The sequence below is a fragment of the Mobula hypostoma genome, chromosome X2 (genome assembly GCF_963921235.1).
Source record: "Mobula hypostoma chromosome X2, sMobHyp1.1, whole genome shotgun sequence".
NCBI lineage: Eukaryota > Metazoa > Chordata > Chondrichthyes > Myliobatiformes > Myliobatidae > Mobula > Mobula hypostoma.
Window position 1 is genome coordinate 5,240,407 of NC_086129.1, and position 19,543 is coordinate 5,259,949.

General features: G+C 41.2%; 1 protein-coding gene across 3 annotated transcripts; it reads right to left on the reverse strand.

Annotated features, from left to right (window-relative positions):
* Positions 1-4,474: 4,474 nt before the first annotated feature.
* On the reverse strand, positions 4,475-15,338 carry LOC134340972 (gastrula zinc finger protein XlCGF57.1-like). 3 transcript variants are annotated; one of them, XM_063038634.1, is made up of 3 exons: positions 15,321-15,335; positions 14,103-14,166; positions 4,475-9,602 (listed from the first exon to the last, which is right to left on the reverse strand). In XM_063038634.1, the coding sequence occupies exon 3, from the start codon at positions 8,852-8,854 to the stop codon at positions 7,121-7,123; it is 1,734 nt and encodes a 577-aa protein (XP_062894704.1). In that variant the 5' UTR covers positions 8,855-9,602; positions 14,103-14,166; positions 15,321-15,335; the 3' UTR covers positions 4,475-7,120. The 3 variants fall into 3 exon arrangements, with proteins under 3 accessions (XP_062894704.1, XP_062894706.1, XP_062894705.1); XM_063038636.1 differs by lacking the exon at positions 14,103-14,166 and having other exon boundaries at positions 15,321-15,338; XM_063038635.1 differs by lacking the exon at positions 15,321-15,335 and having other exon boundaries at positions 14,103-15,242.
* Positions 15,339-19,543: the final 4,205 nt, after the last annotated feature.

Genomic DNA, 19,543 nt, shown 5'->3' on the forward strand with positions numbered 1-19,543 from the left:
CGCTGATGTCACTGTGGCGTGGTTGAGTGTGTGAATGCCTTCCCACCATCTAAGAAGGTTACCGTTCTCTCACTGGTGAATTTTTGGATACATCTTTATCATCGACGACAGAATAAATTGTTTTCCACAGTCAGTACAGGTGGAGCATCTCACTGTGGTGTAAACTTGCTGATGTATCTTCAGGCTGGATGTCTGAGTAGATCCCGTCCTACATACAGAGCAGGTGAATGGCCTCTCCCTACTGTGAACTGACTGGTGTGTCTGCAGGTAGGGTTTGAGAGAATCCCTTCCCACACTGAGAGGAGGCGAATGATATCTCACTGTGATCAACTATCTGGCAATTCAGAAAGTCAGACGTTTGAAACCCTTGTACAATCAATGCAGTTGAAGAACCAATCTCCAGTGAACAAATGCTGGTGTTTCCTCAGCACCCCGGTTCCAGTGGATTTCACCAAGTTACAACAGAAAACTTCATTTCAGACACAAAATACATTTCCAGCTGGGATGAGATAATTTTTCATCACCAAGGATTGACAACAGATGTGTTGGTCTTGCAAAGAAAATATTTGGACACTCCTTATATATCCGGACAGACACAGCCCATGCACAAGTGTTCTGCCATTTCAAACCTATAAAAATATTTGAAAGGACATCAATGGGTGAAGGACAATATTTCAGGTGAGATTTTAGTCTGTGGTGAGAACATAAGAAAAAGTAGGAGAAAGCTATCTGGCCCATCTCCAACAACCTGCCTTTCCCCATTGCCCTTAATTTCCCTACTTTTCAAAAATCTATCCAACCTTGTCTCAAACCTTGAAACCTTGAGGTTTCATTGCTTCATTGGGCAGAGAAATCCACAGAATCGCCACCCTCAGGGAAAAGCAGTTCCTCCCAATATCCATCCCAAATGTCCCGAACCTCCAGCATTTTGTGTGTGGTGCTGTGGTCTCCCTTTGGGTGCTTTCCTGTTGTTAGGTGGGTGGTGGGTGCTGACGCTTTGTGTCCAAATGGGTGGTGGGGAGGGAGGGAGGAGGCTGATGTTACGTACACGCAATGGTTTAAAAGAACCGGCAGCAATAGAATACACCTGGAGTCTGGTTTTGATGTTAAAAACCACTAGTTACTAGTAACTACTTAGTATAGTAATTTAAACCAGGTATATCAAATGTTAGCAGTGTTATGCATATATATGTGTGTAAATATAATTCCCAAACTCATTCAAGCTCGGGTGGCATTCAGTTCAATTTTCAGGTTATATTTTATATACACGGAGACAAATCAGGCAAATTATTAGCTGGTCAGTTAAAAGCAAGTATGGCTGGAAGACAGATCCTGAAAATAAGAAGACCTGACAGAACTACAACGGTAGATCCTCATGAAATTAATAAGACATTTATGGATTTCTACTCTAACCTTTATGAGTCTGAATGTTCAGATAATATTACTTTTATGAATAGTTTTTTTGCAAAAAGTGAATATACCTAAAATTTCTATTTAAGATATGAATACATTGGATGCACCTATTAAACAAGAGAAAGTAGCAAGGGCTATATCCTCTCTTCAATCAGCTAAGGCTCCGGGACCCGATGGATATACAGTGGAATTTTATAAGATTTTTACTGATATACTTATACCTTATTTATGTCAAATTTTCACTGACCCTATATCCTCTGGGGCTCTCCCGAAGACTTTATATGAAGCTTCAATATCCTTACTTCCGAAAAAAGATAAAGATTTATCTGAATGCGCCTCTCATAGACCAATTTCTCTATTGAATGTGGATTTTAAAATTCTCTCCAAGATTTTGGCTAATAGAGTTGAGAATATCTTACCTACCGTTATTTCTAATAACCAATCTGGATTTATTAAAAATAGATATTCACATTTTAATATTCAAAGATTATTAAATATTATTCACTCTTCACCATCTAAAGAATCTGAATGTGTTGTTTTTCTTGATGCAGAGAAAGCTTTTGATAGGGTGGAGTGGTCTTACTTATTTGAGGTTTTGGAAAGATTTAATCTCGGCCCAGGATTTATTTCCTGGATCAAACTAATCTATCATGCTCCCATGGTTGCTGTTATATCTAATAATCAAAAATCTCCCTATTTTAGATTACATAGGGGTACTCGATGGGGATGCCCTCTTAGCCCTTTATTATTTAATTTGGCCTTAGAACCCCTTGCTATTGCTCTTAGAGATTCTAACACCGTTCAGTGTATTAAGAGAGGGGACAAAAATACATAAGGTTTCATTATATGCAGATGACCTGTTAGTTTATATTTCAGTTCCTAGGAAATCTATTCCTTCTATGTTAACTGTACTTTCTGAATTTAGTAGCTTTTCTGGCTATAAATTAAATTTACATAAAAGTGAGTTATTTCCTATTAATAATTACTCGGATCCAAATTATCAAATACCTTTTACTCAACACACATAAAAGTTGCTGCCTGGCCTGCTGTGTTCACCAGCAACTTTTATGTGTGTTGCTCGAAATTCCAGCACCTGCAGATTTCCTCGTGTTTGCATTTTTAAATACCTTTTACTATTACTAAAAAATTACTTTACCTATCTTGGTATTAAAATTACTTAAAATTTTAAGGATCTATATACATATAATTTTTTTCCATTAATCGGCTACAGCAAACAAATGCTTTCTAAATTGTCTCCTATGACATTATCATTAATAGGTTGAATTAATGGTATTAAAATGATCGTTTTACCAAAATGTTTATATATATTTCAGGCAGTTCCCTCTTTTGTTCCTAAAAAGTTCTTTGACGGAATAGTTTCCATAATTTCATCTTATATTTGGAACAATAACAATCCTAGATTGAGTAAACCCTTGTTGCAGAAATTAAAAAAGGATGGTGGTATGGCTTTGCCTGATTTTAGAATGTACTATTGGGCAATCAATATTCGATATGTTACTTTTTGGATTCACTATTTAGATACACATGAATGTGCTTCATGGTTGGATCTGGAGGTAAACTCGGTGAAAGGTTTCTCTTTGGCCTCTTTACTGGGAGTTCCTCTTCCTTTTTTGCTTTCTAAGATTAGCAGACAAGAATTTAATCCCGTTATTAAACATACATTAAGAACTTGGTTCCAGTTTTGTAGATTTTTTGAGTTTAATAATTTTATTCTTTCTAGTAATATTTAGCTCAATTATTTTTTTAAACCATCAACTTTGAATAAGGCCTTTATGATTTGGAAAACCAAGGGAATAGCTTTTTCAGATTTATTTTTAGGTGACTGTTTAATGTCTTTTTCTCAGTTAGCGGATAAATATGAATTATCTAATGTACGCTTTTTTAGATATTTACAAATTAGGAAATTTTTTATGTGGTTTGTTACCAAATTGCCCTTCTGCTTATCCACCTAATATGATAGATGTTATCTTTCAGTTTAAACCATTTCAAAAAGGGGTTGATAGCTGTAATCTATGAATGGTTATTGAGTTTACGAATGATCTCCAACGATAAAATTAAACGCACTTGGAAATTGGAACTTCAAGAGTCATTTTCAGATGGAGTAAAATTTTTCATTTGGTTAACAACTCATCTATTTGTGCCTGTCATTCCTTGATACAGTTCAAGGTAGTGTACCAGGCCCATATATCAAAGGATAAACTAGTGCGTATTTTCCCCAATATTAATCCTATTTGTGACAGATGTAATACTGAGTTGGCCACTTTAACTCATATGTATTGGTCTTGTGTAAAGCTAGATAACTTTTGGAGAGATGTTTTTAAAACACTATTAAGAGTTTTGGACCTGGATATACAACCTCACTTGCTTACGGCAATTTTTGGGATGATCTCATCAGAAGCAGGAAATATTCCTGTTTCCGCTCAACGTATGATAGCCTTTTTGACCTTACTGGTGAGGAGCGCCATTTTATTGAAGTGGAAGGATTCTAATCCACCTACGGTCTTTTATTGGCTCTCCTCCATTATGTCCTGTTTGAATTTAGATAAAATAAGAAGTCGGACATTTGATACATCCTTTAAATTTGAGCAAATATGGCAACCTTTTATCCAATATTTTCATTTAATTTGATTTATTACTCTTTCAATCTTTTATTTCGAAGTTTTAGATTTGATCAGAAGGTCTTTCTTTCTTTCTTTTTTTGGTCGTATGCTCAAAATGGACTGCCCAGTCCTTTTTTTTTGTTTTATTATAGTGTAGTGGGTTTTTTTCTCTTTTCACTTAAAACCCAATGATTTTTCCTTTCTCTTCATAAACTGGTAAGAGGAGAATTGTGATTTTCATTTTTTAAATATTTTATACTAGTTTAACAATATCTATGATTTTGACAATATTTGTCTTATTCTTGGTTATATTGTTATAGATATATATATTTCAACTAATTCTCCTCTTGATTGTATTTATGCTTTTTTTAATCAGTAAGATTAATAAAGAAAGAAAAGGGAAAAAAAATGAACCTCAGGGGTATATAACACCTTCCCCAAAAAAGCCAAATTTTGATCAAGCAGCAAAATTTTTATCTGTAGATTAGAGTATGAAGCAATACATATGTGATTATCATGTAGCACATTACAAAAGCGTATACAAATACTAGTTTCTATTTCACTCTTACACTTATCTTAACATCTAGACAGTCAATCTACCATAATATTGTCTTTGCCTTCCACATGCTTTGTTACAAAAATCAGACTCCTGCAAAACCAGACCTTATTGTATTCAAAATGGCGTTTGGTCAACCATTTTCCCCTTTCCATGTCAACACAGAATAATTAACCATCACGTGGCCATCTTTCTTACCAGCTCGAACAGGACTTTCAAAGACTTTACCCAGAACAGGTGCCAACTCCTCACTAATGTTTTCTAAACTAAGCACATTCATTAAATTTACTGAAGTCACGTTTATCTTGTAAAATGTCTCAAACAAGTCATTAATTCTATTTCCAAGACCTTTAGTCCCATATGTTTCCATAGTAGCTCCTGCAGATGGTCCCACTTGGTCAAAACAACACTTCCCTTTGTTTTGAGAACTCTCTCTCTATTGCTGCCGATGTTCTACTCAAACAAATCAAAAGGGATTTCCCCAATCAGATCGATCGAATAAGCCCCCCCAGACAATTTGTTCATATCTCGGACGCAGGCCCCAATTATGAAATGTACACGCAATGGTTTAAAAGAACCGGCAGCAATAGAACACACCTGGAGTCTGGTTTTGATGTTAAAACTATTATTTATTAGCAACTACATAATATAGTGATTTAAACCAGGTACGTCAAAAATTAGCAGTGTTATGCATATATATGTATGTAAATATAATTCCCAAACTCGTTCAAGGTCGGGTGGCAAGAGTTAAGAGTCCTACAATGGTAATGTAACAAAGTTCAGTTCAATCTTCAGATTGATTGATGAGAGATATTTGTAATCCAAAGATGAATGCTGTGAGAAGGCAATTACGTCGATTCCACAATGGCAATACAGGATAACAAGAGCCATAGGTCTTATCTCTGAAGTTCCCAGATCCAGACACGAAGTATCACCGACCGTGATCTTCGCCGAATACCCTTTCGACACAAGTGGTTACCGTGACACCACGCCCAAATTCAGCTACGGGTCATCTCAAAGTGCTGGCCACAGGATACCCAAACAGAATCCACGGATGGATTAGCACCAACAGCAGGTTATCACTGAGGTACCGTCTTCAAGGGAATTACAACCCAGGCAAGGGTTATCGCACACAGGTAGATTCCACAGGGTTACCCCAATCACACAACGTGATAGCCACTTATCCAGTTCCACGACATATGAAGTAACTCTGACAGGGATTTACCACAGGGGTACCTTCTTCAGTGAACTACCACACCCAGGCAAGGGTAACTTCCGATTCCTGGCAAATGGCACAGATGGCAGTCCTGAGATCACAGCCCTGGACAAGCTGCCCTTTAACTGAGCACCTCACTCCCTGAACCCCCTTTGCCGAACCTCATTACTCTGCCAGCCCATATCATATCAGAGCCGAGCACGCAGGAGGCAACGCACCATCCAGGAATCACATTCCCGACCACAGAACGTCCAGTGAGTTCCCAGAGCTAATGAAACAGATAACACCACAGTTCGCCTCTTCTCCATGCTTCCCTTCTCAGTCTCAGAGCCAGACTAAGTGGCAGAGTCCCCACTGCTCTGACTTTCCTTCGCTTGGTCATCCCACCGTCCCCAACTGTGTCTAAGGTGATATATGTGTTGTTCAGGGGGATTGTCACAGGGGCACATTGCACTCTCTGTTTCCCCCTTTCCCCTTCCTGGCTGTCACCCAGTTCCCTGTGCAGTGCACCTTGGTTGGAACTACCTCTCTATCTGTCCTACCTATCACATCTTCAACCTCCCAAATGATCTGGAGTTCATCCAGTTCCAGCTCCCACTCCTCAATGTGGATCGTTTGGAGCTGAAGCTGGACGCCCTTCTCACAGGTGTAGTTATCAGGGACACAGGAGGGTCTCCTGCCTTCCCACATCCCGCAAGAGGAGCTTTCCACTACCCTGCCTGGCATCTCGACTGTTCTAACTGAGCAAATGTTAGATAAAAATTCTAGTTCCATCATGCTTTTGCCTTTTCTGACTGAATTCTCTCCTCACTGAAACCTCAAAGAGGTAAAGTCTCAACGTCTCCACTCCAATTGTGCCCTCTCCAACACTGGCCGCTCCATTTGCTCCTGCTTGACTTGATAATCAATCCTGAACGCTGACTGGCCACTGCTGAAAGCTAAAAAAATAACCTTCCCTGAACCACTGCCGTTAATACACGATCGGCGAACCTGAGGGAATTACGTCCTCTCAAGCTTCTGATCTCTCCGATTAACGATGGGTCAAAGCCCGGCAGGGTGACACAAGGATGAATGACTGATTGAAACCCATCCCACATTCAGAGCAGGTGACCACCCTCACCACAGTGTGAACCCATCACTGTCTCTGCAGTGTGGATGAGTGTGTGAATGCCTTCCCCCAGTCTGAGCAGGTCAACATCCTCTCACTGCTGAAAAGAGTCTGGTGTGTCAGTAGGTGAGATGAATTTGTGCATTAATTCCCACAGTCTGAGCAGTTGAACAGTTTCTCCCCAGTGTGAACTCACTGATGTTCATTCAATTGAGATGTCTGAGTGAATCCTCTCCCACATTCAGAACAGGTGAGTGGCATTCCCCAGTGTGAATCCGCTGATGTGCTTTAAAGTCTGATGACTGAGAGAATTCCTTCCCACAATCTGAGCAGGTGAACGGTTTCTCCCTCGTGTGAATTCGACAGTGCCTCACAAGGCTGGGTGACCGAGTAAATCCCTTCCCACATTCAGAACACGTGAATGGCTTCTCCCCAGTGTGAACCCGGCAGTGCCTCGCAAGTTTGCACGAGTCAGCGAATCCCCTCCCACAATCTGAGCAGGTGAACGGTTTCACCCCGGTGTGAATTCGGCAGTGCCTTGAAAGGTCGGATGACCGAGCGAACCGCTTCCCACATTCAGAACAGCTGAATGGTTTCTCCCCAGTGTGAATTCGTTGATGTAATTTAATGTCTGATGACCGAGTGAATCCCTTCCCACATTCAGAGCATGTGAATGGCTTCTCCCCAGTGTGAATTCGATGATGTATCTTCAGATGACATGACCGAGTGAATCCCTTCCCACATTCAGAGCAGCTGAACGGTTTCTCCCCAGTGTGAATTCGGCAGTGTTTCACAAGGGAGTATGAGTCAGTGAATCCCTTCCCACATTCAGAGCAGCTGAACGGTTTCTCCCCAGTGTGAACTCGCTGATGTTCAATCAGTTGATATGACCGAGCAAATCCCTTCCCACATTCTGAGCAAGTGAATGGCCTCTCCCCAGTGTGAAGTCGGTAGTGCCTCGCAAGGTTGGATGACCAAGTGAATCTCTTCCCACATTCAGAGCACGTGAATGGCCCATCCTCAGTGTGAACTTGCTGATGTTCAATCAGTTGATATGAATCAGTGAATCCCTTCCCACATTCAGAGCAAGTGAATGGCCTCTCCCCAGTGTGAATTCGGGAGTGCCTCACAAGATTGGATGAACAATTGAATCTCTTCCCACATTCAGAGCATGTGAATGGCTCCTCCCCAGTGTGAATTCGACAGTGGTTCACAAGGGAAAATGAATCAGTGAATCCCTTCCCACATTCAGAGCATGTGAACGGCCTCTCCCCAGTGTGAGTTCGCTGATGTACCTTCAGTTGAGATGACCGAGTGAATCCCTTCCCACATTCAGAGCATGTGAATGGCCTCTCCCCAGTGTGAATTCGCTGATGTACCTTCAGCTGAGATGACAGAGTGAATCCCTTCCCACATTCAGAGCATGTGAATGGCCTCTCCCCAGTGTGAATTCGCTGATGTACCTTCACTTGAGATGACCGAGTGAATCCCTTCCCACATTCAGAGCATGTGAATGGCCTCTCCCCAGTGTGAACTCGCTGATGTACCTTCAGTTGAGATGACAGAGTGAATCCCTTCCCACATTCAGAGCATGTGAATGGCTTCTCCCCAGTGTGAACTCGATAGTGCCTCGCAAGGTCGGATGACCAAGTGAATCTCTTCCCACATTCAGAGCACATGAATGGCTTCTCGCCAGTGTGAATTCGGCAGTGCTTCACAAGGGAGTATGAATCAGAGAATCCCTTCCCACATTCAGAGCATGTGAACGGTTTCTCCCCAGTGTGAACTCGCTGATGCACCGTCAGATGAGATGACTGAGTGAATCCCTTCCCACATTCAGAGCATGTGAATGGCTTCTCCCCAGTGTGGACTCGCTGATGTCTCTGTAGTGCGGATGAGTGAGTGAATCCCTTCCCACAGTCTGAGCAGGTGAACGGCATCTTTATAGTGTGGGCTCGCTGGTGTTCGTTCAGCTGAGATGATGGAGTGAATCCTTTCCCACAGAGCGCAGGTGAATGGCTTCTCCCCGGTGTGAACTCGCTGGTGTCACTGTGGCGTGGTTGAGTGTGTGAATGAATTCCCACCGTCCGAGCAGGTTACTGTCCTCTGACTGGTGAATTTTCGGATATATCTTTAGTATCGACGACAGAATGAATTGCTTCCCATAGTCAGCACAGGTGGAGCATCTCACTATGGTGTGAACTTGCTGATATATTGTCAGGCTAGATGACTAAGTAGATCCCTTCCCACATACAGAGCAGGTGAATGGTCAGTCCACACCGTGAACTGACTGGCGTGACTGTGGGTAGGCTGTGAGTGAATCCCTTCCCACACTGAGAGAAGGAGAATGATATCTCACTGCAATCAATTCTCTGGAAATTCAGAAAGTCAGACGTTTCAATCTCTTGTACAATCAATGCAGTTGAAGAACTGATCTCCAGTGAACAAATACTGGTGTGTTCTCAGCAAGCTGGTTCCAGTGAATCTCACAGAGTAAAATCAGAAAACTTCATTTCAGAGACAGAATACGTTTACCAGCTGGGATGAGATACTTCTTCATCTCCAAGGATCGACAGCAGATGTGTTGGTCTTGCAAAGAAAATATTCGATCACTCTTTATATATCCGGTCAGAGAGACAAAACTGACATGTTGAGATTCCCATGCACAAGTGTTCTGCCATTTCAAACCTGTAAAAATATTTGAAAGGACATCAATGGGTGAAGAACATTATTTCAGGTGAGACTTTAGTCTGAATGGTGAGAAGATAAGAAATAGGAGCACGAGAACGTCATCTGACCCGTCTCCACCAACCTGCCTTTCCCCATCACCCTTAATTTCCCTATTATGCAAAAATCTATCCAACCTTGTCCCAAATGCTTTTTACTGAGGTAGTCTCCACTGCTTCATTGGGCAGAGAAATCCACAGATTCACCAGCCTCAGGGAAAAGCAGTTCCTCCTCATCTCCATCCCAAATACCCCAAACCTTAAGATGTCCTCTCATTCTAGTTTCACCTACCAGTGGACACAACTTTCCTGCCTCTATCTTATCTATCCCTTTCACAATTTTACACGTTTCTATGAGATCTTCTCTCAATGTGAGCTTTGGCATAATAATATTTCCCAGTTCAATTCAAGTTGTGATATACCCCAGGCTACTGTGGGAAGGGAGGGAGGAGATTGCCGAGCATCTGGCGATGATCTTTGTATCATCAATAGGGATGTGAGAAGTACCCGAGGATTATTCAAGAGAGGGAGTAGAGGTGACCCAGGAAATGATAGACCAGTGAGGCTTGCTTTAGAGGTGGGCAATTTGTTGAAGAAAATCCTAAGAGGGAGGGCTTATGAGTATCAGATTAGGGGTAGTCAGCATGGCTTTGTCAACAACCTGATTGAATTCTTTGAGGATGTAACAAACCACATTGATGAAGGTAGAACACTGGATGTAGTGTACATGGTTTTCTGTAAGGCTTTTGATAAGGTTCCCCATACGAGGCTCATTGAGAAGGTAATGAGGCCAGGACCCATGGAGACCTGCTTTGTGGATCCGGAACTGGCTTGCCCACAGAAGGCAAAGGGTGGTTGTCGATGGTTTATATTCTGCATGGAGGATGGTGACCAGTGATATTCTGCAAGGATCTGTTCTGGGACACCTCCTCTTTGTGATTTTTATAAATGGCCTTGATGAGGAAGGTCATCCACTTTCAAATCTTTTACTATCTCTTCTTTCAGTTAGTCCTGACGAAGGGTCTCGGCCCAAAACGTCGACTGTACCTCTTCCTATAGATGCTGCCTGGTCTGCTGCGTTCACCAGCAACTTTTATGTTTGTTGCTTGATGAGGAAGTAGAAGGTTGGATTTGTAAGTCTGTCGATGACACAAATGCAGGGGGTGTTGTGGATAGTCTGACTGGTTGTCAGAGTGGAGCGTGACATCAATAGGATGCAGAACTGGGAAGGGAGGTGACAGATGGAGTTCAACCCAGTGGTTCATTCCGGTTGGTCAAATTTGAAGACAGAAAAGAATATTAACGTTTGGACTCTTGGCAGTTTGGAGGATCAGCGAGATCTTGGGGTCTGTGTCAATAGTACATGCAAAGCTGCTGCGCAGGTTGACAATGTTGTTATGAAAGCCTTCATCAACCATGGGACTGAGTTGAAAAGCCGTGAGGTACTGTGACAGATATACGAGGCCTTAGTGAAACCCCACTTTTAGTTCTGTGTTCAATTCTGATCACCTCACTGCAGGAAACATGTGGATAACCTAGAAAGTGTGCAGAGGAGATTTACAAGGATGCTGCTTGGGTTGGAGAGCATGCCTTACAAGAATAGGTTGAATATTTATTCTTTAGTTGTTCAAATGACATCAATATACCTCGTCCATAACAGTCCGCTACAGATCTAATCCCTTTTTGGTACCAATTATATAAAAGTTGATTCTCTATTGTAAAAGGAATAAGTCTGTATTGGAACAAAGGTTTCCTTGCTAATAAAGATTTCTGTATTTTATTATCAACATTTATCTTATTCCATAGATCAATCAAATGTTTTAATATAGGAGATTCTTTCTTTTCCTGTATCCATTTAGATTCCCATTTATATATAAAATCTTCAGGTATATTTTCTCCTATCTTATCTAATTCTATTTTAATCCATGCCGGTTTTCGATCATCAAAGAAAGATGCAATAATTCTAAGTTGGTTTGTTTTATAATAATTCTTAAAGTTTGGAAGTTGTAACCCTCCTAACTTGAATTTACATGTCAACTTTTCCAATAATATTCTTGACATCTTACCTTTCCAAAGAAATTTTCTCACACATTTATTTAACTCTTGAAAGAATTTCTGTGGCAATTGTATTGGTAATGTTTGAAACAAATACTGTAATCTAGGAAATATATTCATTTTTACAATATTGACTCTACCCATATCAAATAACACTTTCTTTTGTTACCTTCAATTAAGGGCTTACTTTAAAGGCAAACTGGGTCAAACAACGTTTTTGCCAAAACCTAATGAAATTGAAATTTTAATTCAAAAAGGAAAAATTAAAAAATTCATTCCTTATATGTATAATTTGATTCCAAAACAGACAATTAAACAAGGAATCCACAAGTCAAAACAAAAATGGGAAACAGACCTGAATATTAATATTGATGAAACAAATTGGTCAAGACTGTGTCTTGACATTATGACAAATACAATAAACATTCGACTTAGATTAGTACAATATAATTTTTTACACCAATTATATATTACACCACAAAAAATAAATAGATTAAATCCAAATCTATCTGATAAATGCTTTCGGTGTAATCAAGAAATTGGTACTTTCTTACATTCTACTTGGTCTTGTTCAAAAATTCAACCATTTTGGATAAATTTAAGAGTCTTATTGAAACAAATTACTGGAATCAATTTCCACATATCCCTGTATTATTTGAATAAATATCAGAAAGGATTCATAAAAATTGCACTAGCAGTAGCTAAGAAGGCTATAGCAGTTACTTGGAAATCTGAGTTGTATTTAAGTATGAGTCGTTGGAACAATGAAATGGCTAGTTCTATTCCACTCTAAAAAAATTACTTACAATTTAAGAGATAAATATGAAACATTTTTGAATATTTGGCGCCCTTATTTACAAAAGATAGGATGGCATATTTAATTGCTCCGATGATAAAGATCTTGGTCCCTTGGGGAAAGTAACAAATAAATATACTAAATTTATTTTGAATCCCATGGAGCATGTGGAAACCTTCCAATATCCAGGCGGTTCTTTTTTTTCTTCTTTCTTTCTTTTTAGGTAGGAGTATATATCGGGGAGGAAGGGTTAAGGGGAGGGGGGAGTGTAGATATTATCTTCTCATGTATTCACTTTGAAAACTCAATAAAAATTATACTAAAAAAAAATAGGTTGAGTAAACTTTGGAGCATTGGAAGATGAGAGGTGACCTGAGAGAGTTGTATCAGATGATGAGAGGCATTGAGCTTGTGTGCAGTCAGAGGCTTTTTCCCAGTGTTGAATTGGCTAACATGAGGGGGCATAGTTTTAAGGTGCTTGGTAGTAGGTACAAGGGCGACACCAGAGGTAAATTTTTCACACAGAGAGTGGTAGGTGAATGGAATGCACTGCCAGCAGCAGTGGTAGAGGCAGATACAATAAGGGTCTTTTCAGACACTGCTAGGTAGGTATGTGGAGCTTAGAGAAATAGGGAGCTATGTGGTAGTGAAACTGTAGGCAGATTCTAGAGAAGGTTATATGCTCGGCACGACATTTGGGCCGAAGGGCCTGTAATGTATTGCAGACTTCTGTTTCTATGTTTCTATATGAACTCCTCACCTTCTGACAAGGCACGATCAGGCATCCTGAATGACCAACAAATTCTCTGCCTCTATTCCCTCTGTCTGAGAATGGGCTATTTCACCCTTCAATCAATTCGTCTCTTTCCTTTGGTATTATTTCAAGTTCTGGTCGTGTTCCACAACACTACAAAGAGAACTTGATACTACATGTCTGATCCTGGAGATTTTCTAATTACTGGGATCCCCCCCACCCCCAGCTGATTGACAGTGAGGAACCCATCGATGGCAATGCCAATGACTATGAAGGGGTGGGCAGTAGTTATTCTGATCGGAGTGTAGCACTTTTGTGATGCGAAAGCTACAAGTCACTTGTCATCGAGGACAAAGGTGTTTCATATTGTTATTTACCCAGAGAGAACTAAAGCTGACGGGCGGATTTCTTTTTGCCATATCGCACTAATTGACATTATCACTGATTGGAATGTAGAGTCTTCATCCGAGAGTAACTGGACACTGTATTTTTGTTCTGAGTTATTAATCCTCGGATTTACATAGCTGGAGGTCGGCGATATTTGGGACATACTCTGCCGGGATAACGCTGATAGTGGGACCTATGGCTGCCTCTTTACCCAGAAGCCCCCACGAACAAGAAACCTGTCTATCTGCCATCCAAGGACCCAGCTTTGCGCTTGCGCCGCAAAATGGCGGCGGCGCCAGCCCTCATCAGCCGGAAGCCCCGTGGCTCGGGTAAATCGTGGAGCTGAGAGGGGGAAAGGACTGGGACTGTGCTGGGGTGCAGGGCCAGTGTGGACGGAGCTCACAGCAATTTTCCTTCAATCGCAGTTGAGGCGCCGGTGATTAAATTCCCACTCGCGGCCGCGCTCTTACCTGCGTCCGTTCCCGGAGAGCCTCTCGTCTACTGAGCGCATGCGCGACATCCGGGAATTGGCTGCTGGGCCCACGCATGCGTATTAGTTTAAACAAATACAAACAGTGAAGATCTGCTAACAAAGCCGGGGAACCACACAAAAGCAGCAACAAATATATAACTATTAACTTTAAATATACAAATAAAAAGAAAATCCACTGTTAGGTAGGTATGTGGAGCTCAGAGAAATAGGGGGCTATGGGGTAGTGAAACTGTAAACAGATTCCAGAGAAGTTTATATGGGCGGCATGACGTTGTGGGCCGAAGGGCCTGTAATGTTTTGCCGACTTCTGTTTCTATGCTTCTATATGAACTCCTCACCTTCTAACAAGGCACGATCAGGCATCCTGACTGTCCAACAAATTCTCTGACTGTATTCCCTGTCTGAGAATGGGTTATTTCTGCCTTCAATCAACCTGTGACTTGGCTCAACTTGTCTCCGTCCTTTGGTATTATTTCAAGTTCTGGTCGTGTTCCACAACACTACAAAGAGAACTTTTTACAACATGTCTGATCCTGGAGATTTTCTAATTACTGGGATCCCCCCCACTCCCAGCTGATTGACAGTGATGAACCCATCCATGGCAATGCCAATGACTATGAAGGGGTGGGCAGTAGTTATTCTGATCGGAGTGTGGCACTTTTGTGATGTGAAAGCTACAAGTCACTTCCCATCGAGGACAGAGGTGTTTCATATCGTTATTTACCCAGAGAGAACTAAAGCTGACGGGCGGATTTCTTTTTGCCATATCGCACTAATTGACATTTTCACTGATTGGAATGTAGACTCTTCATCCGAGAGTAACTGGACACTGTATTTTAGTTCCAAATTACTCACCCTCGGATTTACATAGCTGGAGGTCGGCAGTATTTGGGACATACTCTGCGGGGACAACGCTGGTAGTGTAACCAATGGCTGCCTCTTTACCCAGAAGCCCCCACGAACTAGAAACCTGTCTATCTGCCATCCAAGGACCCAGCGACGGGCAAAATGGCGGCAGCGCCAGCCCTCATCAGCCGGAAGCCCCGTGGCTCGGGTAAATCGTGGGGCTGAGAGAGGGAAAGGACTGGGACTGTGCTGGGGTGCAGGGCCAGTGTGGACGGAGCTCACAACAGTTTTCCTTCAATCGCAGTTGAGACGCCGCTGATTAAATTCCCACCCGCGGCCGCGCTCCTACCTGCGTTCGACCCTGGAGAGCCTCCCGTCTACTGAGCGCATGCGCGACATCCGGGAATTGGCTGCGGGGTTCAGGCATGCGCATTAGTTTAAACAAATACAAACAGTGAAGAATCTGCTAACAAAGCCGGGGAACAACACAAAAGCAGCAACAAATATATAACTATTAACTTTAAATATATAAATAAAAAGAAAATCCGCTCTCAATACTGTTGGACAGGAGGAACTTTATCTAAAGGGAGTCACAAAACAAAAACATTTACAGAAATAACCCGAAACATTGACAATTTGTACAGTCTTTCCAGCTTTCTGGTTATGGGTTTCAGAGTATTAATGTATAGTTTGAAATCTGACGTAAAAATATAAATGAAGGTTTCTTATTGCCGTATTCACATTTATGGATATAAAACTTGCTGTAAAGTAACAAAAGATTAATGATAAATGATCCCTATGAGAGTTGGTATTATTAGTCAACTCAAATAAAACATTTTCAAAACAAAAAGTATGATCCACATTAATATAGAGTATTCATCTATAAATTGACAAATATCAACCCAAAATATTTTAACATACAATCCCAAACTGACGATATAAATCCTCTGGATATAAACCATAAAAAGTACAGTTAGTTTCAATATCAGAATTGAACCTCGTCAAATAAACATTGGTTGGATAATATCTATGTATAATTTTAAATGAAATTTCTTTAATTTTATTCCTCAATAAAAACTTATTAAATGAGCCCCAAATACTCCTCCATCTCAGATTCCACAAGCGACTGTCCAAAAACTAAAAGCCGGAGGAATAGAAGTGAAGACTTTTTGAAACAAACTTCTAATACGTCTATTATTTTTTTAAAGACTTAGGAAAACAAATCTTTCTTACAGCTGTACTGGATGGATCCAAGCTGGGTAATTCAACTACTGAATATGATGTATTTCTAAACAACATCATTACACCAGAGGGAATTGTATCCATAACAACAGCAAATTCTTTTGGAATCACAGGAATTTCAAAGGTGGATAAAAACACAGTCTAACTTAATAAAGGACCGCTTGAACTAAGTAACCATTTAATTAACAAAATATTATTATCAAACCAACCTTTATAAAACAAATATTTATTCTTATGTTATGTTGTTCTTATGTTATGTTATTTCATTCCAGATAAAATAATTATGAAAGAAAAATTGTATTTGTAAATCAAAGACCAAGATAAAAGCATCTGTTTATGAAACTGAGATAAACGGAGAGGAACTTTGTCTATTTTGTAATTACATAAAAGAAAAGAAATTCAATCCACCAACCAGGAAAAAGACAAAGTTACATATTTGGGGATAACTATTGTTAAAAGCAAATACTTAAGGTGTGTGGATAATTTTCAACCTTTTATAGACTCCTACAGAAATAGGCTTATGTAAAATTGTTTAATCCAATTAATTTTAGAAGTATTATTAAGGCTGTCAAAATCAAGAAAATTTAGACGCCCCTTGTCATAACTATTCACGACAGCAGATTTTTTAGTATAATGAACTTAGTTTTTCCATAAAAAGGTAAACAACATGGTGTCTATCAATTTACAGAATTTTATCAATGTATAAGGGGAGAGCCTGGAAAGACCCTGTGTTTTACAAAGCAAAACCCGGCCTTTCAAAGGTAAGTCCCTTTGAAGCCATTGGTTTAATCATTCTTTGGTTTTGTCTATAAGAGGTTGAAAATTATCCACACACCTTAAGTATTCGTTTTTAACAATAGTTATCCCTAACTATGTAACTTTAATTCTTTTACTGGAATATTATTTAATATAGATTGAGTACAACCTTTAAGAGGCAATAATTCACATTTGTGAATATTTAAACAGAGGCCTGATGCTTTGGAAAATCAGAAATACAGTTTAAAGCCAACGAAAGTTCAGAAAGAGGAAAACATTTGCAGATGCGGAAATCCAATGCAACACATACAAAATACTTGAGGAACTCAGTGGGGGGACCTGCAGCAACTATAGAGAGGAGTGAACAGTCGGCGTTTCAGACCGAGACCCTTCTTCAGGACTGGAAAGGAAGGGAGGGAGTCAGAACGTGGCGGGAGGGGAGGTGAAAGGTGAAACCGGGAGATTGGGCAGGGGTGAAGTAAAGAGCTGGGAAGTTGTTTGGTGAAGGAGTTAGAGGGCTGGTGAATAACAATGGTGATGATGATGATGATGATGATAATAATAATAATTAATAAATACTTCATTGATCCTGATTGGGGAATTCTTCCATTACAGCAGTGACATTTAAAAGCACAATTAGCAATGTGCAGACTTTAATAAAAATAACATCTAGAATAATAACATACACAATAATAATGTGCCAATGTGCAATAATAATGTATGGAATAATAATAAATCAATAGACTGTTGATTTCTGATGTGTGTTCTCCTGTTGCAGAAAGATGAACTGTTGAAAATGCTTATTGTATTTGGTCCCAAGGAGTTTCTGTAAAGATATTTGTGGCAGCCGAGCTGATTGAGTCTGTTCGAAAGGGAGCTCCGCTTTCTATTCAGTAGGTCATACAGAGGATGTGACAGATTGTCCATAATCTATAACAGTTTGCTCAGTGTCCTCCTCTCCGCCACTAACTCAAAGACTCTGGGTTGTTGCCAAGGATGGATCCATTATTTTTGGTGAGCTTATTCAGTATTTTTACATCAACAAGTGTTGGCGCATGGCCAAGTGGTTAAGGCGTTCGTCTAGTGATTTGAAAGTCCTGAGCTGAGTGTGTGTCCTTGAGCAAGGCACTTAACCACACATTGCTCTGCGATGACACCGGTGTCAAGCTGTATGGGTCCTAATGCCTTTCCCCTGGACAACATCCCTGGCGTGGAGAGGGGAGACTTGCAGCATGGGCAACTGCCGGTCTTCCACACAACCTTGCCCAGGCCTGCGCCCTGGAAACCTTCCAAGGTGCAAATCCATGGTCTCATGAGACTAACGGATGCCTATTTACATCACCAGCACACACTTTGATGGATCACGGCTTCCTCAGAAAATAGAGTCTGCTCATCCACGTCTTGTAAACAGCCTCACTGTCGGTTTTCCAGTCAACTCTGTTCTTGAGCTGAACACCTAGATATTTATCCTCCTCCACCATCACAACCTCTTCTCCCAGAATGTATACAGGACGTGTCACAGTCCTCCTCCACCTAAAGTCAATCACAACCTCCTTGGTTTTGGCCACATTCAGCAGCAGGCGATCCCTCCCGCACTGTTCCACAAACCTGACCGCTAGTCCTCTGTGCTCAGACTCCTGCTCATCTCTGATACATCCAGCTACCGCAGTGTCATCGGAGAACTTCTGTAAGTGGCCAGGCTCAGAGTTGCACTAGATGTCTGAGCTGGACGGTGTGAACAGAAAGGGAGACAGGACAGTCCCTTGTGGGGCTCCAGTGTCACTCACCTCCACCTCAGGCAGAGAAGCACCCAGCGGTTACAAACTGGGGTCTGTCAGGTACTCAGTAAGCCGGGAGATGGTGGAGAAAGTGATTGAATTATGTTGGAGGCACAAGAGAAATAAAAAAAAATGTGGTTCTGACACTGTCACCGGTATCAGCCAGGAATGGGTGAGCTCGCTGCAACAGGGAGATGACGGTGCCATTCACGCCCTCTAGAGGCTGCTTGGCAAACTGCAGAGGGCCCAATGAAGATCTCAACAGCGGTCTGAGGTAAGTCAGCACCAGCCTGTCCAGCATCTTCATCCCATGAGATGTTAGGACAATTGGTCTGTAGTCATTAAGTCCCGATTGAGTTGCCTTTTTGGGTAGAGGAACGAAGCTGGAACCTGAGTGAATTATGTCCTCTCAAACTTCTGATCTCTCTGATTAGCGATGAGTCAAAGCCCGGCAGGGTGACACAAGGACGAATGACTGATTGAAACCCATCCCACATTCAGAGCAGGTGACCACCCTCACCACAGTGTGAACCCGCCACTGTCTCTGCAGTGTGGATAAGTGTGTGAATGCCTTCCCACAGTCTGAGCAGGTCAACGTCCTCTCACTGCTGAAAACAGTCTGGTGTGTCGGTAGGTGAGATGAATGTGTGCAATAATTCCCACAGTCAGAACAGATCAACAGCTTCTACACAGTGTGAACTCGCTGATGATCGCTCAGTGGAGATGTCTGAGTGAATTCCTTCCCACTCTGAGCAGTTGAACAGTTTCTTCCCAGTCTGAACTCGCTGATGTTCAT